Source organism: Phaethon aethereus (assembly GCF_964289735.1).
Source record: "Phaethon aethereus genome assembly, chromosome: 2".
NCBI classification, from domain to species: domain Eukaryota; kingdom Metazoa; phylum Chordata; class Aves; order Phaethontiformes; family Phaethontidae; genus Phaethon; species Phaethon aethereus.
Window position 1 is genome coordinate 40,176,417 of NC_138582.1, and position 26,294 is coordinate 40,202,710.

Sequence of the window (26,294 nt, forward strand, 5' to 3'; positions counted from 1 at the left end):
TTCCCCTCCGCCACCGGGAGGCCGCGGGGGCGGGCGGGCGGGCGCGACCCTCCCCGCGCCGAGCGCTCCCCGGGGAGGAGCCGGCCGGATCGCACCGGGCCCGCTCGCCAAGTCCGGCTCCGAGCAGCCAAACCCAGCCCCCTGGGCTCGGGGTGGGCGGGGAGGACCGGCCGGCCGGGCGCCTCTCCTGCAGGGAGCAGGAGGACGGGCGAAACTTTCCTCCCCGGCGGCGGCGAGGCACCAGCGGCCACCGGGGCGAGCGCTGCCGGCATGGGCCCCGACGCGCTGCAGCTCGGCACCTACGGCGGGGCGGCCGCCGCCGCCCTGCTCCTCTGGGCCGTGTGCGTGCTCTGCAGGAGGAAAAGGTACCGGGGTGGCGGGGGTGGCGGGGCGGGGGGCGGCCGCCGCATTCCTTCACGGCCGCGCCGGGGGCGCGGGGCTGCGGGGCGGGAGCCGCGCCGCCGAGCCGCGCATTGGGCCGCGCTTCCCTCCGCCCGCCCCTCCGCGCCGGGAAGCCCTATCAGCGCCCGCCGCCGCCGCCCCGCCGGGCCGGGGGCGGTGGGGCCCCAGGGGGTGGCGGCCCGCGGCCCCCCGCTGCGGCTGGGGAGGGCGCGGCGGCCGCGGGGCTCCGGGCGGCCGCTGCTCCGCCGGGCTCCGGCGCCGCGGCCGGAGGCGGGGGAGAGCCGGGGCGGCGACGTCTCGTCTCGTGGCCGGAGTGTGGGGGCCGCCGCTCGCACGTGGGTGCTCGGCGCGATCGGAGCGCCCGGGCAGGCTGGTCTCGCCTTGCGCGGGTGCGTGGCAGCCCGTGCTTCTAGCCGAGGGGTGCACCAGGCACATAGCCGGGCCCCTGGCGGCTTGGCACGTGCCTGCAAGCCACCCTTCGGTTTGCTAAAAACCCGAGTGTTCCCCTGCGCGCCGGGTGTAGCCGCAGAGCCCCTGTGCGGCACGTGACAAGCTCCCCGTGGCGCCCGGGGGCACTGGCCGTACCTGCCGCCGCTGCGCGCTCGCGAGGCCGGCCCTGCGCCGCCGCGGCGCTGCCTCAGGAGCAGCTGAGGGCGGTGTGAGCAAAGCTCCCAGGGCGCGGGCGTTTCGGTGGCTTTGGCGAGTGCCTCGCACCGTGTGGCCTGTAGTTTCCTTCAGCTACACTGTCTCGAGCTTCACGGAAGGCACGCGCGTGTTTTGGGACGCTTTAAGTACGAGTTGCGGGTTTGTTTCTTTGAGGGAAAGCAAACTATTTCTGAACAACCCCTGTTTCTCTGTATGCTGACCTGTTCCCGCGTGTTTCTCACTTGTGTTGCCCATACTTGATGCTCTTCAGTGTCTGTTCCCCATCTGATGAATAAATGTGTGTAAAGGCTTGGTGGAGGGGGAGTGAAGAAGGGGAGGGATCACTGTTCGCTGTGTTAGCTTACTTTTTTAAAACCGCATAATGAAACGCATAGCAAATGATAAACTTAATTCTAAATAGTAAACAGCTACTTTTCCTGATCATTAAAAGTTTTTTTTGGAAGGTGTAGACATACAAATTCAAAAAAGAAATTGCAGTACTAGCCCCTAGAAAAGGGCCAGAAAGTCAGCCTGGCAGTTTTTAGACCAGTAACCCTAACTTTGTGACCATGTATAGAATGAATGAATTAACGGAGAAAAACTCTGAAAATTCTTGTTTTGATCCTAGAAGGTACCTGGTCACCGACTGTAAACAGAGATGCATTATTTGTATGATGCCTGTTTTGGAACCATTATTAATACGACTTGAGTTGGAGATCCCGACCCATCTCCTAAGTGGAAGACATCCATCCCAATGTTCGAGTGGGGTCATCCCATAAGACAAACTACCTCCTAGAGTAGCTTAGGATGCGGCTTCATGTTTCAATTCAATTTACTGAATGCATATCTGCTGCTTGACTGGTCGCTCCTCCTCCTCTCTGTTGTTTATTTGACCCCCTGTGAGCTGGTTCTGGGTGTTAAACTAGCAAAAAACTATTTGCTCTTTTTTGTTAGGTTTAGCTTTCTGCAGGTTAAGCTCCCTAAAGGAGGTCAGTGTAGGAAACAAAAGGGGAGCAGTGAGGACATGGTCAGGCCAAATGGGACTGTGTGTCGTTTTAGGGCTAGAAGCTGTTGTACTGGCTCGGCCATGTTATAAAATTGTGCGTGTGATTCGTAGACTGGGCTGAATTTTTGGAAATGGAAACAGGCAAAGCTCTTGCTGTAAAGTTTTCAGCCAGATGTGAGCAGTAGGGAAAAAGGATCAAAGAACCCATTTGGGGTTATTTTCATAACCCTTGTGGCTGTAGAGCTTTTTAAGTCAGCTCTTTAGAGTCTAGGGCAAAATTGTTTGGATGTTTGTGCTGCAAAAGAATGATATTGTACAGGAGGCCTCAGCAAGAAGGCATACTGCCTTGCCCAAAAAAACCAAACTGCTGTTTGATTAATAAACTACTTCTTTAAATCCTATGCTGCTTCTCAAAGAAGTGTACAAAGCGCCAGCATGCAAGCAACTAGAAATAAAAAGTGGAAAGCCCCATCAATCTCTGTGTGGTACAGTCCTCAGCATAAGTTTCTGGTGTAGAGATGTGATCCTGCTCCAGTAAAATGTGCAATTTTTTTTTTTTTGTTTTAGCATAAAGGAAGAAAATAAGTTGTGCATGGTCTTGAGAGATGCCTGGCAACAGCCTGGCTGTCCTCAGCAGCCATTTCTGATCGGCAGGAAGAAAAGCTGTGTTAAGGGTGCAGTGGATTAAAAAATGGGGATAGGGCTTAGTTCATGCTCCTCAGATTTGGTATGAGTTTGTGATCTCCCCTTGCTTATCTGTTTATCCACCCCCATGTGTCCTCCACATGTCAGATTTCTTCTTTCCCTTTGTTCTATTTGAATCTAACAAACCCAGCAGCAGGCGGGGCTGCCCACCTCAGGAATCCACAAAAACCATTTGGGAACCTGTTGACATAGGGGCTGTTGGCAGGTTAATGCGTGAATAAATGCCAAAGTCAAGGTTGTAATCCTGATCATGGATCATACCCATTGGGACAGAAACACGAACAATTCTGTTTTTGTAGAGCTTGCCTGTGCTAGAAAAAAATGTTGCTACTTCACCTACGCACGTGTTTTTATAGAAATTAATATGTTCTCCTAATATTGGTATGCTTGCATCAGTGTGCAAACTCTGTATAAGGGGATTATTTGTTGTGTTTAAGGTACCAAGGTAAACTTCAGCAGAATAATAAAATCTAACATCTTAACCACAGTCATGCATGGGTTCCATCAGGATAGCAACAGTTGTCAAAAATGTGTATATATAAATGAAGAGTTTAATTATGTAACTATACCCACTAAGTGCTAACTTGCAGTTCAGAGTTTGATAAGTTTGTTTTGCCAGAAGATGCCTCTGTCCCGCTCGACTGAGGCGAAGCACAACCACCTCCATGGCTCTGAGAGTTAACGCGTACAGGAGCGTAATGAGGGTTTGTATGTCCCAGAGAAGAAAACTCTCCAGATCCATCCCTGATGTTCCTTAAAGGAGATGTTGCAGGATTTCACCTTTCTTGGTGTTGAGGTGCTTCTGCGTCGTTTCCTTTCAGGCTGAGTGCTCATTGCTGGAGAAGAGATTTTGTCAGGAGAGGCGTTGTTTTAACTTAATCTGCCGTTGCCAACCGTTTTTGGACACAGCAAGGAAAGGAAGAGGAATTTCCTTTTGTATAACTGTTTATCATTTGAGTGCTGGTGTCAGTAATAACACAAAGGAAACTAATTGGAGTCTTTGCCAGGTTTTGTATCACAGATGGTGAAGAAACAGAAGTAGAACAAAAGTTTCCTTAATCACAGAAAATTTTATTTTTGGTTAAACTTCAGTGTCAAAGGAGGCTCAGTGCCTTCTGCATGTTGCAGAAAGATCTCCCTCTTACTGGTTCATGAAGAAAAGCTTATCTAGGCTGTTTGCTGGGGAATGCATTTTCTCCAGAGAGAGCTTCCTTTGTGCCGCCGCATGAAAGTATTTCTGCTGTGGCAAAGCCCGATGACTTCCTAGCCTGGAGATTGTACAGATTATTCTCTTTTGTCTTCATAAAAATGTCTAAGTCAGCCCCAGCTTTATGTGGGTTTTTTGTTTTCAAACTGTTTTTCCACTAGCTGTGCACAGTCTCACGGAGCGGGAGGTGAGATGGCAGGTGAAGCCAACTCCTGCTCATTTTCCAGCAGTAGTGCTGCCCAGGTCAGGGAACGTCCCTTGAGATCAACAGGGGTTGGCTCCTATTGACTTCTATAGGTGTGATACTATCCCACTTTTACTTCCTCAAGCTGATACTTATTTTTGGCTGCTAGTGTTTATTGCATGTCCATGACTGAAAACGATCACAAATTGTAACCAACAGTTTGGGGACAAGGCTGTGATGCTCTCTGCCTCCCTTCTTGCGGGACAGACATTGTAAGTTATGAGGAAGAGGAACAGGCTCAGGCTGACCACAAATTAAAACCACTGACTTTGGGGGACAGTGGAGAGAAGTGGAACAAAGATTGTTGCCTCTGTATTTACCCATTGAAATTGGATCCTGCTGTCCTGAGGTTTGTATCCCAAAGTTTGTCAGATAAGTAAGATACAGACCCAACCTAGAAATAGGTATGAAAGCTTTATGTCTGCTTGGAAAGTTGACATATGGCCTATGTGACCTACACAAATGAAGGGCTTTGTAAAAATAATTCCCTCTGCAACTCTATAGGTTGGTAAGGTTGGTATTTTAATTATTATGAATGGGCTTCACAGTCAAGATTGCTTGCTAGGAATGATACTACATATATATATATACTTGGAGGTACTGGTGGATGAAAAGCTGGACATGAGCCGGCAGTGTGCGCTCGCAGCCCAGAAGGCCAACCGTACCCTGGGCTGCATCCAAAGCAGCATGGCCAGCAGGTCGAGGGAGGTGATCGTGCCCCTCTACTGCACTCTGCTGAGACCCCACCTGGAGAACTGCATCCCGCTCTGGAGCCTCAGCACAGGAGAGACATGGACCTGTTGGAGCGGGCCCAGAGGAGGGCACAAAAATGATCAGAGTGATCATGGAACACCTCTCCTATGAGGACAGGCTGAGAGAGTTAGGGTTGTTCAGCCTGGAGAAGAGGAGGCTCCAGGGAGACCTTCTTGCAGCCTTCCAGTACTTAAAGGGGTCCTATAAGAAAGATGGGGACAGACTTCTTAGCAGGGCCTGTTGCATTAGGACAAGGGGTAATGGTTTTAAACTGAAAGAGGGCAGATTTAGACTAGATCTAAGGAGGAAATTTTTGACAAAGAGGGTGGTGAAACACTGGCACAGGTTGCCCAGAGAGGTGGTAGATGCCCCATCCCTGGCAGCATTCAAGGTCAGGTTGGATGGGGCTCTGAGCGACCTGATCTAGTTGAAGATGTCCCTGCCCATTGCAGGGCATTGGACTAGATGACCGTTAAAGGTCCCTTCCAACCCAAAGGTTCTATGATTCTATGGTATGGCATACGTAACCTGTGTGGATTTTACTGTACAGCAGTATAGGAATTCCCATGCTGGGTTAGATGGGGCATGTTAGTTCTATTATATTGTTTCTAACGAGTTTCTAATGTGTCAGAACATGGTATAAAAAAAATTTAAACAGTATAATTGTAGATTAAAATCAGCATAAGAAGGATTACTTGATAAATTTCTCAGAAAGCATTTTGCTATGGCCTGAGTTATGGATTTAAAGTCTTGTTGGAGCAAAGTGTCTTTCATTTTTCTCTTTCATTCTGCCCTCTGAAATACCTGTAATCTATACATTTTCATTAATCTAAGATACTTTTCCAAAAAAAACGCTCTCTTGAACCCAGATAGATATTGTTGAAAAGAATATAGATTTCATCTTTGCCTTCAAGAACATCTTATCCTTCTCGGTGACAAGCTGTGAGCTTGCTAACAGCTCTCTTACCAAGTGAATTGTAGTTCACAAGATGTCATCAGCCTGTCTTTTTTACCACTTCTGCTAATTTAGGCAATATGTTAAGGTAGTTTTCTGTTGGAGGGAACATCAGGAAGGACAGATAGAAGGATACCAGAAAAATCTAGCCTCTCCCTTCTTACCTTTACTTTCTAGAGAGGCCTTTTTCTCCGTCCTTTTTGCTGGAGTTCTAGGGAGTGCATGCATTTTCATGACTTCCTTTTGTTTAATGTCACTGTCCAGTCTTACTCTACTCTGAAAAGAATAAGACTGAAAAGTAACGTCTTAAGTAGCCTTAAAAATCTTTCTTTCTTACCACCACACTTGGGTTTTCTGTCAACTGTTCACTGCTGTGCCAAGATGTGGAAGCTTATCTCTCTGGTTGCTTCTTCTGGTAAGCACTTAGTGTAGGTTGTATAAAACAAAGTAAGGAAACCATAGCCTTCTCAAGATGTACAAGACTCAATTGATTGCATTTTGGTTCTCTTATGGCAGTACCAGACCTGGAGGGCCATTATGTTGTGGGTCTTGCATGATAGCGTTTCTCAAGACAGGTTTTCTTCTTGTTATTTTTTTTTTCAGTGCTGCTTCGCATCCTCTGATACGTAGTCTGGGTATCATGTACATCTTGGGTTCTGCTTCCTACCAAGGCTTTGAAGATGACACTGAAGATGACACCTCTTTTAGCAGATAATAAACTTTTCCAATAATCTGTGATTTCCAGTATTCTTTGCTTAAGGTACACTGCCACCTAGCAACAGTTTCCCTTCGGGTTTTCTTGATCTACTTTGTTGGGGGTTGTTGAGCTTTAGTTTGTAGCTGGTCTGGTCTTGATTAGCATCCAGAACCCATGAGGAGATGCCATCCTGGTAAATGTGTGTGTGGTGGAAATATTTTTAGTGGCAATATGAACTGCTAGCTTCAGATTTTTCACTAAAATACATTGGTTTTTATTTTAACAGTGGTTTTTCCTTCCAGTGTTTCTGTGAAAAATGTCTGTAATCTTTTTTTTTTTTTTAAGTGCTTGGTTTTGCTTTCTTCTGTTCATTATTATTGGGAGGAAATAAGATTAAAGGGCGAGAATTAGAGGGAATTGCTTTCAGCTCTTTTTATTATTCCAGTGCAACATAAAGCATGGAGCATCCATCTACAGCATTGTACACAAATGCACAGAGCTTACAGAAAGGACTGAGCGGTCAACCCTTCTGCTCCTCCTCCAAGTTGATAGTCTTAAAGGTATGAATGAGGAAAACCCAAGCAAATACAGAGTGGACTGCTTCAAAAACAAGATTCATGCTTACTGCTGTATTTAGAGGAGGAAAGCATGCTAGTTGGTAAATCTTAACTGAAACATTATGTATAAAGGCTGGTGTGAAGGAAGATGGAAAGGGAAAAATCTTAATCCTGGTATCCTCTTAGAGGAGATATTAACTACTTCTCTGTTAAGCATGATGCCAAAATTCACCACCCAATGTGTTTTAATCATTGGTGATACACCTGGAGAGCTACCTTGTTAGGTGACCGCAGGGCAGACTGGAATCCTGACCCATGGAGCTCCCTGGGCCTCTAACTCCCCCAGTGAGCAGTGACTTCAGTGGGGTGCAGGGACTTGGATGCTTCCTGGGCTTTCAGTCTTGCCTGTGGACTCCGCCTCAGTTGAGGTCAGTGTGATCTCCTCTTGATTTATGGATAACACAGCCAAATGCTTCACAGGGCACGCAGCTCTGAGGAGAAGGAGTTGGGGGTGTTTGTTGATGCGAAGCTCAACATGAGCTAGCAGTGTGCACATGCAGCCCAAAAGGCCAACAATATCCTGGGCTACATCCAAAGCAGTGTGGCCAGCAGGTCGAGGGACATGATTCTGCCCCTCTACTCCACTCTGGTGAGACCCCACCTGGAGAACTGCATCCAGCTCTGGAGCCCTCAGCACAGGAAAGACATGGACCTGTTGGAGAGGGTCTAGAGGAGGACAAAAAAATGATCAGAGTGATCATGGAACACCTCTCCTATGAGGACAGGCTGAGAGAGTTGGGGTTGTTCAGCCTGGAGAAGAGAAGGCTCTGGGGACACCTTCCTGCAGACCTTCCAGTATCTGAAGGGGTCTTACAAGAAGGCTGGAGAGGGACTTTTAAAAGGGCATATAGTGATAGGACAAGGGGTAATGGTTTTAAATTGAAAGAGAGTAAATTTAGATTAGATGTAAGGAAGAAATTCTTTGCTATGGGGGTGGTTAGGCAGCAGAATGGGTTGCCCAGAGAAGTTGTGGATGCCCCATCCCTGGGCTTGTTGAAGGCCGGGTTGGATGGGGCTTTGCGCAACCTGCTGTAGTGGAAGGTGTCCCTGCCCATGGCAGGGGGGTTGGACTAGGTGATCTTTAAGGTCCCTTCCAACCCATTCTATGATTTCATGATTCTATGATAGTTGCCAGAGAAGATGAAAAAAATTCTTCCATGGTATAACCATTCAGCATGTGCTGAAGAACTGTTGGCTCCCCATTCATTTTCTCCGGTATGCTGAAGTACAAGTTCTAGTTACTGTTTTAAGCCAGAAATGCCACATTTTCCCACAATATTCAGCTAAGCTGTTGCATCATGTCAGCCACTTCAGTGTTTTGCTCAGTTACGAGAATTACAGTCCCATATAAAATTGTTTGGGGTTTTTTTCAGTCAAGTATTTTGATTAAGAAGTTGGGCAGAGCTTGTTTTAGTATAGTAATGTAACTGTTCTCAGTACTCCTTCTAGTCACTAATTTAACTTACTGCATTGTAATGCCAGGGAGTGGGGGAAATATAGAAGCTAAAAGAAACAGCATAAGTGCAATGTTAATACACTACATGAAGTTAAGGAAAATCTCACAGTTAAGTTGGCAGTCTTTTTCTCTTTCATCCAAGTTTTATAGAGCTACTTGGTAGTGGAGCCAGGGTTGGAACTCATCTTCCTGACTTCTAGTTTTGTGCTTTAACTTGCTGCCTTTCCTTTCCAACACACTTACCATATATGACATTATAGCTGTCTGATAAACTAACTTTTTCAACCATGAGGCAGATTTTGAATTCTGATTTAAAACTTCAGTAGTGTTCCTTTTCTTTCTCCACCATTCACTGATCCTTCTACAAGATGCGTGTAGGTTTTTAGGCTAATATCCTTTTGCACGCCGTCTGGGAGAATTTTGGCTGACTGAGAGTCCCATAAAACAAAAGTTTCCTCTTTACAAACCACATGGAGCTTGGCTGTAGATATTCAGTTCCTTTCTCCACAAACTGTTTTTAATGGTGCCAGATTCTTCTGTTTCTTCTCCTTGTTTGGCACATGTCAGGAAAAAAAATCTTGGCTCTCATATAGAACATATCTTGTTTCCTCTTAACTGCTCGTACTTTCTATTCGTAATTCAAATCAGCAGAAAAATGCTATGGTTGTTCTTCTTGTGATTTAATCTTGTAGTTTCCTAAGCAATATTCTAATGTCCTTTAAAAAAAATTCTCTCTGATACTGTAGGCCTGGTGGTAGGAGGTTCTAGCTGGATGCAATGGATGCATCCCTGTTGATTTGGGAGAGTATTGCATGGTGTCCTGACAGGGTGGCCTGCTCAAGCCCTGTGGAGGCACGTGAAGGAAGAACAGACAAGCAAAATGAAGCTAAAATGGGATGTTAGAGAAGTGTCCTCTCCATCACACAGCCGTCCCTTCCCGACGCTGCAGTGAAAATCGATATTGCAACACTGCACGTTGCAGGCTCGTCCGTAGCGGGAGGTTGAAGAAGCATCTCCTTCCTGGTCCATGGCATCCCAGGGACCTGTCAGAGAGCCTCTGCATGTTTGTCACAAGCTACTCATGTTGCTTGCTGACAGCCTCACTCTGCACCCATGGAATTCTTATTTGTATGAGTCAATCTGCTGATGATGGCTAAGGAAGAGTCCGGCACTGCTAAGTGTGGTTCCCTACCTGATTTCTTGTGGCTCCTCAGAAAAATCGGCAAACTGCTTGCTGGCCTGCTCTTTCCTCACCCCAATTCCTTACTTCTCAGGAGGCCCGTCGCCAGATTTTTCCCAAGTGGTCATTACGAATTCTTATGTCAATTGCCTTGCTTAAAAAGATGGAACAAAATGTGAAATTTTTGAATGATATGTTGAAAAAATTATCATAGAAAATTGCCACATTTTCATCACTTTCTGAAGTGACGCAGTATTTACAAAAAAATGATGGTTTCAACACTGTGTGAGAATGCAGAACTATTGCAATTATTAGCTCTGGCAGGAATGACTTCAAAAAAAACCAAAAAACAACAAAACCAAAACCAAAAGGAACTTGTATATTCCTTAACAAGAGAAACTACTGCGGTTAAAGCACACTAGACAGAATTGACGGCAAACTGGTGATTAAAATGAAGTTCCTGAGAAGTCAGTGTTTCAGTCTTCTTGTACTCTTTCTTTCCCTTTGTATGCATGGCAGCAGAACGGTGGATTTCTCCATTTGTCATGGTGAAATACTGTGGTCTCAAGGCTTCAGAGAGATGATGTCAAGCTTTCTAATAGGGTCGCAAGAAGAATCAAAGTATTTTCAGGTACTCTCATATCTATTTAATCTGGTTAACAAAAGTAGGATGCTTACTGAAGGAAGGACAACTCTTTGTGTCTCCTCAGAGAGAATTTGGGTGGCCTCCATTGCTGGTCCACTCAACTGATGCTGCGATAGCATTTGGTCATCGCTTCCCTAGCTGGGAAGTACTGTTCCATGTTTTCCTCTTCAATGCTGCATGTTTTTTTAGGTTGCAATAGCTCCTCTTCAGAGCTTCTGGTGTGTACTAGATCATAGCCATACTAATTCCCTCCAGCTGGTTTTTCAGTGTGAGAAGCTCTGGGCGTCACATTTGGGAAGCTTCTCTGAAAATAGCTCAAATGGTGGACTGATGACGAGGCATAGTTTTTTTCCTTCAATTGCTTGAGGAATTGAGCTGTGATATTTACTCGTCTCAGACTTATACTTCATTAAGACAGAAACAGCTTCCCTGGAAGATTTGCTTTTGTTTCAGTAGGCACTGGTATTTGTAAAATGTTTCTAATGGACTATGTGTTTCTTCCTTATTCCTTTCAAAAACTTCTGTTGTTTTGTTGGATGGGATTTTTTCAAATTTTTAAAGATTTTCAGATGCCTAGGTTAGTTTTCCACACGATAACTGTTTTGCTTAAATAGCAAATTTCCAAGCCCTACAGCTGAGGGCGAGGCATGTTGCCAGAGCCCGTGCTGCAATGCTTGTGTGTGATTCCCATTTAAAAAGGAGCAGCTGTGTAGCTGTACGAGAAGTGAAAATGTCTCTCAGTTCAGGAGTCATCCAAGAACCAATTGTAAAAGACGATGAGCCCGCAGAACTGATATTCAGGCAAAACGGGAGAAAAAATGAAAGTACTGGGAGGGCAGGCTTGTATGTGGTGCTCTTTTTCAACCCCAAATACATGCCTGAAAGAGTCTGGTTCAACAGCAGTAGGACTTAGATATCTGTATCTGATGATGAAAAGTTGTGTTGTCAAAAGTGCATGACAGTACACGAAAGATGTTTGGGCTTTTCAGTACCAGTTGCCATCAAGAGCATACGTGACTGAGGGACATTCATTTCCAGGCCCTGAAGTGCAACAAGCTGGGTTCAGAGCCTGGGGTCCTCTGAGGATCAAATGAAGGAAATTTGAAGTTTGTGTCCCAGCAGCTTGCATGTAATATCCCTTCAAAGCTGGGTTAAATTATCTGTCGCCACTGAGGAGCGACACAGAATCGTTCACAGCAGGACTGGAGAGGTTCCCCATGCATGTCAGTGTTCAGTGGCTTGGGAAACAGCTGCTTGCGCAATGTCTGGTTTGTGGTTGAACAGACAGCTGAATTTCTGGCATTGCTGCTTTAAGATACAAAAATTATAATTAAGCTTCAAAGAAATCTTGCATACGTGAATGAGCCAGAATTATTTTTTCTGTATGCTGTTTAGTTTCTTGCATCCTATGTAGTGAGAACGCTGCTAGATCCTACTTGGTATTACCACATTATGAGTGAAGGGATTTTTTTCATAACCTGTGGACCTCCTCAGATAGAACCACATCAGGTATAATAAATTTAGAGCCTTAAAAACCTGTTGTTATTAAGACTTTAAAATAAAACTGTGCTCCTGTTGGCTCTGCAGTGGTAAGAAGCTAAAATAGACTAAGGCCGAGATCTGCTGGGCACAAAAGAAAGTTTGGGCTTCCTGACTTTATCATCTCATTTGCAGAAGTAGGATGTACTTTCATGTTTCGCCCTCCCAAACAGATGTCAAATAAAGTACAGTTGTGACCTGCCCAGTCTTATCTCCTGCATAGAATAGGCCATTGCAGTGTCTCCTGCATCAACTACATTAAACATTAATCAGAGTTCATGGAAAGTTGTCCTGCCTCTGGTTTATTTTTGCCTTTGAGCGATGAGTAGTCCAGTGCTTATCCCCTAGGTTGTTCTTACCATTCTGTCTTTGCTTTAAGAAAGGGGAGCGGATGCATATGCCCTTTTAAACACTGAAAAGATTTAATTAAAAGTGATAAAAGGTAGCCTAAGATGGCATGCAAAGCTAACAAACAAGGCCATCTCCTGTTCAATAATAAATACCTGCTTAAAGGGGTGGGCAAGCTCATCTGACACGTCTTTATTTGTGCTTCGATGGCAAGTTAGTATGGATGGAAGCAACTTGCTATCTGTCTTTTCTCCCCACCCCAAGAACACTTGGGTGTACCAACCCACGTGTACTGCCTGCTGCTGCTCTGTACTCTCTGCAGTGCGTGCTTGCTTGCTTGTTTTGGGAAAAAGGAGAAAAGCAGCCAGTTTTTTTAACCAAGACTATAAAAAACAGAGAGAATTCAGATGGGACCAGATGAACTAACGCTTCATTTTTTTGCTCAGACATTGAAAAGATCTTGTTTGTTTTGTTTTGCGGACTACTTCAGTATATCTTGTTATTAATAATACCTCTGAGACTATTGTTTAGGAGCCAGGCATATGTGTGACCTCATAACTCCAAATTGTTTCAGCAGTTCCAGAGACTCAAATGCAGTATATGCAATAGAAATGCAAGGGGTAAAGCAACTTAAACTGTAGTGATAAGGTTCATTTCATCAAAACGAAAGCCCAGGAAGATTTTTCTTACAATTGTTTTTAGCAGAAATATATACTGACTTGGAATGTCAGATGGTTTCTGTCATCAGACCATGTAAAAAAAAAAAAAAATTCGTACACTTATAGTTGTAACTTTGTAGGCAACTGATGGTGTTAGGAATGTCCAACAGAGATATGGTTTTGATCCCGCAGTCATTGTACTGAAGACATCACACCGGGCTCAGTTTTCAGTGAAAGACTGCAATGTTGGAGATGGCAGGAAGATGGAAATCCCTGTGTGTGCTATGATGATGGTGATTCCAAGGTGAAGGCTGCCTAGGATTCCCACACATGCAGGACATCACCGTCCCCCATAGCTTTTCTCAGTGGGCAGGACCCAAGGCTCTGGGTGACAAAATCCTTGCTGTTACTACCCATGATCATCTGTACATTTGGTATCCTATTTAGTCCCAGGCACACCGATCAGATATAGCTACAGATTCAGCCCTGCTGTATCTGATGCTTCTTTTTACTTTTTGTGGCAAATATCAAATCATCTCCTTAAAGGCAGCAAAGTACTGGAAATCTTTCCTGCTCATGACAGTCAGTTAGTTTCTCAAGACTGTGGAACGGACAGATCAGTTAATTGTCTGCTGAAGTACGAATTTTACTGCAAGTCAGTACAGAATATTGACATGACTTTCATTTTCCAAGTTTGGGCTGGTCAAAGCAGCCTCCATAAACATGAGTTTGCATGCTAAATTTCTCAAAACTGCTCTGTATATGGAAAGCAACCAGCACAGTTGGAATCTGTGGCATAAATAAGGTCCTTGGGCCCTACTGCAATTCTGCTGATAATCATTATAACCTGACTGCAGAGTTTGGATAGTGGATAGTGCTAGATTTACGTCAGTAAAGGATGAAGTCCGTATCTATCACTTCTTGCTCTTTCAACAGGCTTTATATTTTGCATCATCCCTTTTTTCTGCTAGGTATGAGTGCTTTTTTTTTCTGATTTCTCAGTTTGTTTTTTTACTGTTCACAGAATTCGTTGTGCTGTGTAGGAACTGTCCTCATGAATTCCCATTGCTCTGCTCAGGGTGTAAGGTAGGCTAATGAGACCCTTCTTGTTTCATTTGAGTGGGTTTTGCTAATTGCTTTTATCACACTGGAACCTGTAAGGGGATTTTCCATAGACAAAATGACAATAAAAAAATGAATCACTTTTGTTGGTAACTCACCTGGCAACTCCACCTGGATCCTCAACATAGCTGTCAGCAGATGTGAGTGACTCCTTAACGTCCAGTGCCTCTAATTGCCCTTTATTTCCCCTCCTTTCTCCTTGTGTGATATTTATTTCTCAATTAATGGGATGAAGCCCAAAAGCAGGTTGTGATGTAGTGCAGGCTGTGATGTGGTGCATCTCCTGTCAGCAGTAGGGAGAATGAAAGAGCAAATTAGGACGGTCAACATGCAGCAGGAATAGAAATTTCATCCTGCCTCCTGCCCTGTCTTGTGGTTGTGGCTGATCTTTCCCCATCCCACTTCATCCTTGTATCATCAGTTCGTTACAGCTGAGCTCATGCCGGGAGCCTGACGCTTCTGCAGACCCAAGGGCCAGGGACTTCAACACTTTATCCCAAAGGGTCATGCTCCTCCAGTTGTCCATTTGTATCCATCTTCTTTCCGAAGCCTTGCTCATCAACCTTGCTCATCAACCTAAGCACTCACCTACCCCAGGATTGTATCATTATTTTCAGCATGAGGATAGCGTTAGGTTTTATGAACTTCCTAAGCAAATATGATTGAATGAATTTCAAGCCCCAAGAATGAGATGGCAGCTGTTAGTCGAATGTACCTAGGAGTGGACAACCTCCATGACTCCCAGGTAGACCTGTGCTCTAGGTTTTGAAGAAAATTTACATTGAATCCTACTGGAGTTTACTGAACTATTGATTTTGTAATTATTGATGTTAATGAATTTCACTAGGTTTATGTTAAATCAAGATATACTGGGATATTCTGTGTAGCCTGAAACTGCCCTTGAAGTACTCTGTAATACCTTCTTATCTTCGACTTGGTCAAGAGTAGCTTGAAAGCTTCTTGCCTTTCCTGCAACACCTGCCTTCTGCAGGACTTCTTCCTTCACCCAGGGAAGGGATTAGAGCCATCACTATTCTCTTCATTTATATAATTCTGTCATTGCCCTGACACCAGCGTAATCTTCTTGACTGGCTGATCAAACTGATTTTCAACAGTTTTAGACAGAATAAAAAATTAGTGCATTTAAGTCTTCCTGCACTTTTCTGGCAGTTTCTCTGTCATTCAGTCTAGCATTTTCTTTCTTTATCTCAAGTCCTTCTTGTTTTTTTACTATGCTTATCTGCCTCCCTATAAAATATCTACTACAGCTGGTGTTTTCTAACCTTTAGGCCTCTAATTCTCCTAATCTCATGTTAAAGCAGTTAATAAGTGATAACAGACCTTTATGGGACTTCGTATTATGACTTTTTGGCCTTACTTTAGACAGTTGGGAGTTTTCCATTAATTTCAGCAAGTCCAGGATTTTGCTTTAGATATTTGCTCACACCATAGAGCCTGAGTGGTGACTGCAGCTTTATCTCTTCTGTAAGTTGTGCACGTAGATTTAGCGGTTTTGTGATTCATAACACATCAGTAACAACTGAAATACTTTTGCATGAGAAAATCTGTTCAAAATCACAGTAAATCCTGATGCTTTGGGCTTTTGAAAAGGGAACAGAGCTCTGGTTTGTGGTCCTGCTTCTACCAAGAAATGGCTTTGGATTTTGTTACAGAGAGGGATTTGCATTTTTACTTTGTAGGATGAAAATGCACAGCAGTTAAGGGCGCTTTTGGGAGAGTTATGGTCACTGAATTTCTCACCAGTGACCATAATTTTTAAACACCAACAAAGCTTTGCCAGTCTGTCTGCATTAGAGGGGGTTGTGATTCGTCCCTCTTCTCACCACCGTAGCTGTGCCTGCAGAAGTCCTCCGGCATATGCAGTAGGACTTGGGCAGCAGGGAGCATTGCCGTGGTAGCTCTTTCTGGTTGAGGAGCCAGCTTAGTGCATCTTTTTGGGGCATGTTTGCTCCCATGGCGTTTACTGATGAGTAGGGCAGACCAGGCTATAGGGGAAGGAGTGTAAATCCTGATGCTGAAGATGTGCAGCCTGACCATGCACGAGTTCTTTGCTTGTGCTGGACCTTGACTTCACCACCTCACCGTGTAAAGGATAATACTTACAAGTTTAGTTAGGGTCCATAAGGGTTCCCGTATGTTGTGATTGAGTGAATTGCTAAAGCAATGGCTTCCTTTTAAGCCTTTGAATGCCTCCTAATTTCAGTGGGACTTGAGCTTCTAAGTTGAGTAGAAGCTTAAGGTTTTTGACAGATCAGCACTTCCATGCCGAGGCAAATGTGAATTTCTGGCTTGATGGTATGATAGAGAATATACAGTAGTATTTCCTCGCCTTAGTGCTACTAAGTCCTGGGGCGGGGGGGAAATGTGGTACTAATTTTATACTTCGAACAGAATTTCAAAGCTCGGTTTTGATACAGCTAAAATGCCTTTATTCATCCCTTCTTGAAGATATTACAATTCACTATCTGCAATGCAATTTTAATTGCCTAAAAGTTCACAGAGGATGAGACCACTTCTTGGTGGCAACTGAGGTTATTCAAAAATAGAACTTTCACTTCCATCCAAATACACATGCTAGTTGACAGCTTAAAAGGCGGGAGCTGATTCTAGGTTTCCTTGCATATGCAATATTACATGTATTTGAATTGTATGGATTGCATAAAAGTATAATGGGCACTATCATAAGGCAAACTCTTTTTTTCACGTTCCTAACTGTGAAGCGGTGACTTGTCTCTAAGACTTCTTTCTGGGTCTGCAATGCCAGCAGCTGCATGTGGCTAACCAGTGTTGGCACACTCACTGTCCTCTGCTAAACCCACCCCTTGTTTTTCTGTCCATAAACTGGCACGCCTGTGCTTAACCGCATCTGCTGACGAGTCCGATCTGGTGTTTTCCATTGGGATACTAACCTTTTAAAAGCAATCTGAAGCTTATTCTCCTTTCATAAAAAAGATGGGGAGGTATAAGGGGATGTATAATTCTATTGACATAGAAAGTAAAAGTACTCTGTTTCAGTGGTTGAGAAGGCTGAAGCCTCTAGAGCCTTTTCTCATTTGTAAGCACTAAGATGCAGAACACAGTCAAGGACTTCTGTCTTCCAGCTGTGGACCACAGAGGATGTGAATTTTCTGTAATCTTGGTGACAAAACTAATGACATAGTTGCTAAAAGTGGAAAAGCGGCTTTTGAGCCAGAAAGATTTTGTGACATTATAGTATTTTTTGTTTGGTTTGGGCATCTGGACGCTGAGATAGTAATTCTTTAACAAAATCCATTCCAAATTTGTGAGCGAGTTGTCCTGTGAGAAGCTCTTCTGGTAGCCTTCAGCTGCACAGAGCTGTTTGTTATCACTGGATTTTTAAGAAATTCTTCTGGTCACTTTAGTACAAGATAGTTCCTTCTAGTACAAAAAAAAAAAAAGTGTTGCGGGTAGTAAAAATAATGGGCTTTTTCTGTTGTGAAATGTGCATGTGTTCCTTCCTACAGAAACCAGCTGTGATGGGAGAGGGAAGGGAGGCTGGGGGAAATCCCAGTGTACACTCAAGGGTGTGTGACAGGACCCAGTACCGGGGAAGTGATCCTTGTCCTACTCCGCAGACAGAGCCACACTGAGCTTAATTAAGTTTTTTTAAAAGAAAGAACATTTGTCTCATCAGCTATCATATTCATGCCATTGCAATCACGAAGAGTGGAAGTCCTCTTCTCTGTTTTTTCTGTACCATCCAGAGTATCACTTCTCCTAATCCTGGTGTTCAACCCTGAATTGGCAGCTTCTACTTCAACTTTAAAATCATTCCTTTTTTAGGTAGGCAGTTTTTCCTAAATTAATGAGGACTGTAAGCAAATGGGAAGATAACTCCGAGGTGTATGATGGAAAAGGTGTAGGGTAGGCAGTTTAATTGGGGTATAATAGGTGGTAAAACTTCTGGAAACAAAGAGAGCTCATTAAGAAGAGAATGGTAGACTGAAAACCCCAACCATCCTTTGATTACTACCAGATTCAAATGTTCCCACAATCTTAGAATACTAGTTAAGCACAACTGATACATTATGGATGCTTGTAAATAAGTAATTTTCCTTTAACTTTGGTTTAACTCCTAAAGATACTATTTTAGGTGCTTATTTTGATGTAAGCTTTACATTCATTTAGCTGTACTGTTTGGTGTCAAAAATTAAACCTAGCTAAATTGTTAAATGTTTCATGATACATATCTTTTAAATAATATCAATACATAGGTCTTGTCAGCCTACAGCTTTATGACGATCAGTAACTTTCAAGGAAGGAAGGAGATCTTTTTCTTTTAAAAATGATTTATAATGGTTGCCATTTTCTTTAGTGTCAATTACCATTCAACATCAATTCAGGTACTCGGAGATCTTTGAGTGAAACTGGAAGCGAAGCCCAACTCCTTTAAAGTGAATTTGTTTCTTATTAATATGTTGAAATGAATGTGTTTTTTGAGTTCATGTATGATCTACTGAGCTTGCATTTTTCCCTTCTTTTTTTTTTTTTTTTTTTTTTTTTAAATAAAAAGAGTGTTAGGGGAACCAGGCTCTTACCGGTCTTTGACTTTCTTTAGCTTTGTGGTTTGACTCCCCAGCGTGACTGCGCTGCTGCAGCTATGGCAGCACTGGAAGCCTGCTGTGTGTGTGCTGTATTGATGATCTCTAAATCATGTCATCTGTGGTTGAGTGTGCTGCTGCTTGGTACCAGTAGGTCATCTTCACTCTGTGCCTGCAGTGATGGAGCCACACTGGGGCTCCAATCACTGTTACTGCAACAAGACCTCACTGAAATGAAAATGCTAAGTGTTCACCACTAAAGTTCATGGAAAAAAATCCGTTCATTATTGCACAGTCATACAGTGTTGTCAGTAACTTTAACCTCTTTTTACAGTCTGATTAGTCAAGAGTTCAGCGAGGAGTTAGTCCAGACTCAGGATTCCTGGTCTGGGTCATCTACCATGTTTCTCTGCTTTGTGTGTGAGAGCACCTGGCATACATGTCTCCCTAGAAAGCATAGCTAATTCCTCACCCTCATGCTAGTGCCAGGAGTGCAGGGAGCATCCAGCCTGGGTTTTATGTCCTTTGCACTGTTTTTGGACTGATGGACTCAGCTGACTTCACTCAAGCCACCCATTTACAGCAGGGGTTTGGATGATGCCCAGTATATCTGGCTCCTGCAAGGCCGGGAGTGCCTCCCTTGCTCAGCAGGGAGCATCCTATTATATAAGGAGGCTCTGTCCATTTTTTCTGAGTAATTAGAAAGTTATCTGAGTGGAACTCAAGTACAATTACGTAGGATCACTTGGATTTTCTCATGGATGAAAAGTAAAGGCTCTCTCATAAGCAGGAGTAACAGAAGATGGTCAATGTAGTATTAAGAATACAGTCACTTTATCTTAGCATATTAAAAGTGGTGACTGCAATAATTAATACATTTTTGAAGAAAGAAAGGGTATGGAACAAAGACATTCAGGCAACTTGTTAATAATTCCCTTAAATACTCTGCCTCGCAAAAATTACTGCAAAAAGTTGGTAAGTCTTTTTTGCGCCACAAAATCAAAACAAAATTGCTTTCCATTTTTCAACCTGGCGCTTCTGCCGGATTTGTTATGTTGGGAACATGATGTGGTGTAAAAGGCATCTGTAACCTCAGGCTCTCAAGAAAAGGCCCATGTTTTATACATTATTCTTTTTTCTTCGATGGGTACCTTCTAGGAAATATCTTTGTGAGTTGTTCTTTTTTCCAGTACAGAAATACTGCTTCAACATGTTCTGTGCTGAAATGTCAGCGTTGTGCTGTTGTGTAGGTGGTAGTATGTATTATACAGTTTTCAAAACCTGAATAATCAGTGATGTGCATGACTTTGCCAGGGAAAACAAATGGCTGTGTCATTTTGATTTCGGTATATCAAGAAAATGTAACCTATAAAAGTTAATTAACATTCTTCCAGAAGGGGGTTGTTTAACTAACATCTTTGTTTCCATGTTTTCAGTTTTGTCAGAAATTGGAGGGGGGTGTTTTATTCTGTTGCTGATACATACCCATAGATTTGCAGAGTATTTCACGGAGTTTTAGCTACCATGCATCTGTCCATCATTTCAGCGAACGGCTAGATTTTCCACTCACTTGAACAACCACTTGGATCCACTCAACATTTTTATTCTGGTTTTCATGTAATTTTTTACACGGTTTTTATAAATAAAATTCCTTGAGACTCACGGTGTTCCTGTTGTCTATCAAAATGAAGTTTTGCCAGTGATTTTTAACAGGAGAAATCCTGCCATTGTCATTGAAACCCTGACTGTCTGCGTCACTGCTTGCTGTGGGGAGTTGATGGATCTCCACCTCTCATGGGTTTGGTTCTCTGGTAGGCTCAGTTCCTCCCGTTCAGCCTGGATATTACTGACATTTGACTGTATCAGATGCACAAAAGTTTCTGGTCTGAAACAAAATTTTAGACTAGATACCAGGAAAAATTTCTTTACTGAGGGCGTGGTCTAGCATTGGAACAGGCTGCCCAGGGAGGTGGTGGAGTCACATCACTGGAAGTGTTCAAAAAACATGTAGACGTGGTACTTCAGGATATGGTTTAGTGGGCATGGTGGTGTTGGGTTGGTGGTCGGACTTGATGATCTTAAAGGTCTTTTCCAACCTTAATGATTCTGTGATTCTGTGAAAACTGAAGTTTGAGCACCCATAATACTGAATTAAATCATCTCACTTTACTTTTCTGTATAACCCTGCAATTCATTAGCCTTCTTTAGAAACTAACTGAGAGAAGATGTAGCTGTTTGCACACCAGCATTACTTAATTCTCCTAAGGTAAGTTATAAAAATTAGAGAGCAGGCATCTCACCCACTAACTGGTTTGATAAACTCTGTCTGGACTGAGGTTTTCCCAAGGTTGAAAAATTAAAGATGAATAAAATTGTCCTTTCATAGTAACATTATATTGGTAGCTTTACAAATATTCTAGAAAAGGAGGCGAAGTTTTATTCTGGATATTACTTCTGGGCGTTGATATTTACAGAGAGAGTTTAAGAAAAAGCAGTCTGTAGAAAAGTACAATTTTTATTTTAATGAGTCCCTTATAGAAAAGATAATCCTTAGAGGCCAGATTTTCAAGCCTGCTAAGCCTGCTGAGATACACTTGCTGTGTACCTCATCCTTCCTTAAATGCTGAAGTTAAGGTGATCTTGTGGATAACTTGGCTTCTTTTCCACTGCTCTGTAAAGGCACTCTTGAGACTTTGATTTGGGAATCGGCTTTGATATTGTGTTACTAAGCTGCATATTGAAATGCTTGGTGTACTTTAATGCAAACGTTGGATGGTGGCTAGAACCCCTGCAGAGACTTCAGCATCGTGACCGCCTGTGAAACCGCCTCTCCTCCTTACTTATCCAAACAGCAGGGATGGCGGGTCCCTGGAGATGGGTGAAAAAGTGATCAGGAGCAAATATTTGAAAGATAACAGGATTTGTTAGTCACAGTGAGGGAGAACTGAAGAAACGGTGGGCTCTGTGGCAGGGGGAGCGACTCGGGGCAAAGTAATTTGAGAATTAATGGTAGGTAGAGGGCTGTTGTTTCCCAGTTACTGCTTTGAGAAGATGTTTCTGTGCTTCCTCGTTGTGCTTAGGCCTGTTCTGAGCACGATCTGTTTGATTTTATCATCTCTTTGATTATAAATCCAAGAGCCTGTGAGAGCATCTGCTGTGACCCTTTGCTTGAAGCGGGCTTTAGCGTTTCGCTTGGCGGTGCCACGCCAACATGTCTTTGGAGAGTATGCATCTTCCAGACCATCCCCCTGGCTTTCCTGCTAGCCAGTTCCTTTTGTTCCTCGCCCGTGTGTTTAAAATACCACGTTTGTAACCAGGGTTTGTCGTTTCGTCATCACTGCTGGTTGCTACGTGTTTCTCCTCTAAGATGAAAGCCTGCTACGGCTCAATTTTTTCACTTAAGGCTTAACGGAGTTTTTGCAAGCTCCTCCATTTACCTGCGTGGTGGTTGATTCCCTTCCCTCTTTAGAGATGGTGTCTTCTTAAGAGTTTTTTGGGGCTAAAACCATATTTATGTCTGACAGCTGGAATTCAAGCACCTCCCAGGCTGATTACGAATATCCTTGCCCATATTTCCAAGACAATATGCTTTCTTAAAAAGTTCAGTTTTCCTCCTTTTCATAATTTCCACTGTTTCTAATATGCTTGTTCCTACCAACCACATTACCATGTTCTGAATTTTTCCCCGTAGGGGCTACAATTGCCCTTACTCATTTGTAACAAACTGTTATTGTCAATTGTAATTGACTCAGGGGTTGACAGAGGTTGTTACACAGGATTATTAAATACAAAAGAGAATGCCCATTAGAAGTAAAGGGAGGAAAGTATAATCTTTAAGATAAGACTGTATGTTTTCCAGTATATCCATAGGATATCCCTTTCTGTCCTTAGTTTTTATCAATAGATGTTTTCAGTTCTTTACTGACCCAAGTTGTAGAGTTTCACAACCTTTGGCACTTTGGCTAATAAAAATCCAAATCCTCTTGAAGAATTCTAAATCTCATTCACATTTTCTCTTTCTAATTTTGCCCTCCCGTGTTACAATTACTAGGCTTTCCTGTAGCATTTAGAAACTGTGTTCTTTAAAGCTGTTGACTTTGGAACTGTCCCCATTGGACATAATCCAGGACATGATTACTGGTTACTGCAATAGCAGCTTCCAGCCCAAAGATTTATTTCATCTGTGTGTGTCTGCATAGTTACTCTGTCTTGAGCAAAGTATCTCTGGTGGTGATAAGAGGTGGAAATTCTAATATTGTTTTCTGACTGTCTGCCTGGCGCCCAAAGAGAAGCCCCTCACAGAAAAATAATTTTATTTGATGTACTGGATAGGTGCATGAGGACAAGTGCATCTCTAAAGTATGAGAAGAGCTTTAATAATGATGTGCAGTTTCTTTATCACCCCTTCATCCGCAAACCACTGGAGCACAGAGCTCTACCTATGAAACTACAATGAAACCAGGCAATAACGTAGCCTAGTTGGGCCATGGGTCTGCAAACCATACACAGCCATGAGCCTTCACCCCTCCGTGCTTTCTGATGCAGGGTCCTGCACGAAGAGCTGAAGCTTGGGAACCCAGCTGGGTGGCCAGGGCATGAAGCAAGCACAGAGACAACCTTCAGGAGCTCTCAGATGTGTTAGCATCTGCCCAGCTGATTGCCAGAGCCTGTTCTGAGCCCTGCAGTTCCTGTGCTTTGCACTGCCCTACAGCCTTATTGATCTTAAATGGCTGTAGTAAGGGCAACTGTAGTTCCTGCAAATGAGACTGTTTTGCTGTTGATACTGTGTTAATGTATGTCATTTAACCATTTTTTTCAAACTCTTTTGAGGTTTCAGCTCTAAGGAGTAGGTGACATTGTAAAAATACTTAAAATAAGTCACTAACAGGTTTGTTTTTTTCTCTGCAGCCTTCCTACTGTACTATGCTAATGCCAGATATACTGTAATAGGAAAAACTATAAGGCAAACTCAGTAATTTCATTTAAGACCTTAAATGACATGGAGATTTGATGAGGAAGAGAGTGAAAGACTGTTTCCAAGGTTTGGAACTGGGAAAAGTTCTTCCTACAGAGAACGGTGAGACTGGATGGAAGGATGGAGAGCATGCCAGTGCCAGGACAGGCAGGCAGGAGGAGAGTGTGGTGCAGCCTGTGGGACGGGCTAGCACCAAATCTTTGTGGGCATGGGCGGGTTAATAAAGATTTGAACAGTAGCAAAGTTGAAAAGTACTGTCTCATATGCACAAGCATCTCGTGGAAGTGAGGTTGACTTCCACGGGCTTGGGAGAAGATGGAGGATCTGGAGGTGGGAGGAAGATGAATACTCAGTGGTTGGGATCATGCTTCCTACAGGCTTGGGTTGTCCAAAAGTACTTTGGAAAAGCCCTAAGACAGGCAAATGTTGGTGTAGGGAAGACACAGGGAGTGGACAGGAAGATGTCCTCAAAGGCTTCAGAAGATTTGTGCTCAGTTTAGTATCCTGTTCCTAAAATGGTGATTTATGAAGGGAAAAATCACAGCAGAAGATGACTAAGAGGAGGTCATGGGTGTTTGGTTGCTTATGTATTAATATAAAAAATGTTTAAACTTTCTGTTTCTCTGGACACATTTGCACGTTCTGGGTTATCATCATGTCAGAGGATAAGATGAACTCTTGCTGTATTTGAGTTTGAACCAAGAACTATCAAGGAGGTTTCACAGAAGAAAAGAAAAGAGGATTTTCAATAAAATGGTGAACACTTCTCTGGGGTAAATGTTCCATCTTACCCAGGTAGTAACCTCACCTAAAAAACCTCAAAAGTTCACATTTCCTATGCCAAATAGAAAAAGTTATGGTCTCTACCTAAATAAATATTCAGTACAGTATTTCATACAATTCCTAATGTCATTTTACCTCAAATATTGATGAAAAACAAAGAGATAATATATATACATTTATGTGCCAAACGACATGTCCTTCCCTCTAAAAAGTTTTCTTGGGAAAACCAGCAGACTTCATCACCACCAATACTGACAGAACTGGAACTATTGCTCTCTATGAAAGTTGTAAGTGACTATAAAAAATCTGAATTAACTGCAGGAAATTAATTCCAAGAGAAAGGGTTAATATGTCATTATTACAATAATTACAAGTCTTGGAAAAAGAAGCACTGCTAAGTGAGAAAATAAGTGTTGCATTCAGTTCAAGCTCTCTTTGAGGGGTTGCATTTCTTTTTTTGAAACTATTCTACGCTTTACTGCTGTAGTTCTTACTTCTGTATTTCAGTGTGAGGACAAAACCCATACCTTCCACAATGAGCCCCTACTGTAATAAGAATTACAGAAATGTGCAATAGTGTCTTTATACTTCTATAGAAGTGTAACATTTATTTTTATCTACCTATATATATATAATATTTAAAACTAGTCCTTTCTCTCTTGTCAGTGTGCTGTGCCATATGGTGCTGAGCAACATGCCAGATGATAAAAATATTCCTAGAACATATGATATCATCAGTCAATTCAAGAGGGGTGAAACTTCTTGACCAAAGCATTTGTGGTTTTGATACATTTTCCTAGGTGTAAAGTGTATATTTTGAAATGATGAAGTGTGTCCAAGAGGTCTCCTTTTATGCAAATTCTAAAATACCAGCTTAGAACATTTTGCATGTTAAAAAAGGTTGAAACTAAAGAAATTTTGCTTTAACAAAGGAATTCATGGCAAAGTAGCAGTTCTTTTCATAGCAAGAAATGATTCACCTTCTTCCTTTCAATGTATATCGCTGATAGCTGCCCTGGTTTTGGAACTGCGCCATGAAGAACGGCATCTCTCCATCTGCCTTATCCACTCGCAGAGAAGACGTAATACAGTGCTCGGTCAGAGGATGTTCATGTTTGGTGCAGACAGCTATCTGTACATGCTTGGGGAAAGACCGTGTGTGCCCAGAAAAAAGAGAAAAAAAAAAAAGACAATATTAAATATTATGGTTTCCACCAGAGTAGCTGAAGTTATTCTGGTGTTAACACGGGGTTTTTCTTACTTTATGTTGAGCTTGTTTCTTGTTTCTATCTGTTTGCACCAAACACCAAAAAACAGAAAATGAAGTGTTTTCTATTGTCATGGTGACTAGTGGTCAAGTGGCCCGCTCCAGGCAAACCGTGGGTGTTTCTTCAGAAAATATCACAAGGATGCTACAAAGTGAATAGAAGAGAGATGCTATAAGCTCTAGGAACAACGCTGCAGGAAAAGTGACCCTTGTGATGGGGTTAATGATATACACTGTAAACAAACTTACACGCTCGAAGTGCCTACACAGCCGGTGTCTTTGCCTGCCAGTTCTCTGTTCATCTGTGTCTTTGTCATGGGAGGAATATTAAGGAGAAAAGCCTTGACTTCAAGTTAGGACCTAAAAATTTGGCTCGTTGATTCATCAGGATCGTCTCTGTGTCACCAGACTTTCTTCCTGCTTGTCCTCCTTCATGTATCTGTGTTTTACCTGAGGGACTCCTTAGCGTCAGGTCTGGCATTCCTGGCTCAGTGTTTTTTAGACT

At 43.1% G+C, this 26,294-nt stretch overlaps 1 protein-coding gene across 1 annotated transcript in view; it reads left to right on the top strand.

Moving 5' to 3' along the window:
* Positions 1-270: 270 nt before the first annotated feature.
* Positions 271-26,294, top strand: part of CYP7B1 (cytochrome P450 family 7 subfamily B member 1) — a gene marked incomplete at both ends in the record, with an annotated part of 121,880 nt that continues 95,856 nt past the window's right edge. Inside the window, one exon of the mRNA XM_082014579.1 lies at positions 271-365. Coding sequence (XP_081870705.1) covers positions 271-365 — 95 coding nt within the window. The remainder of the gene's footprint in view (positions 366-26,294) is intronic.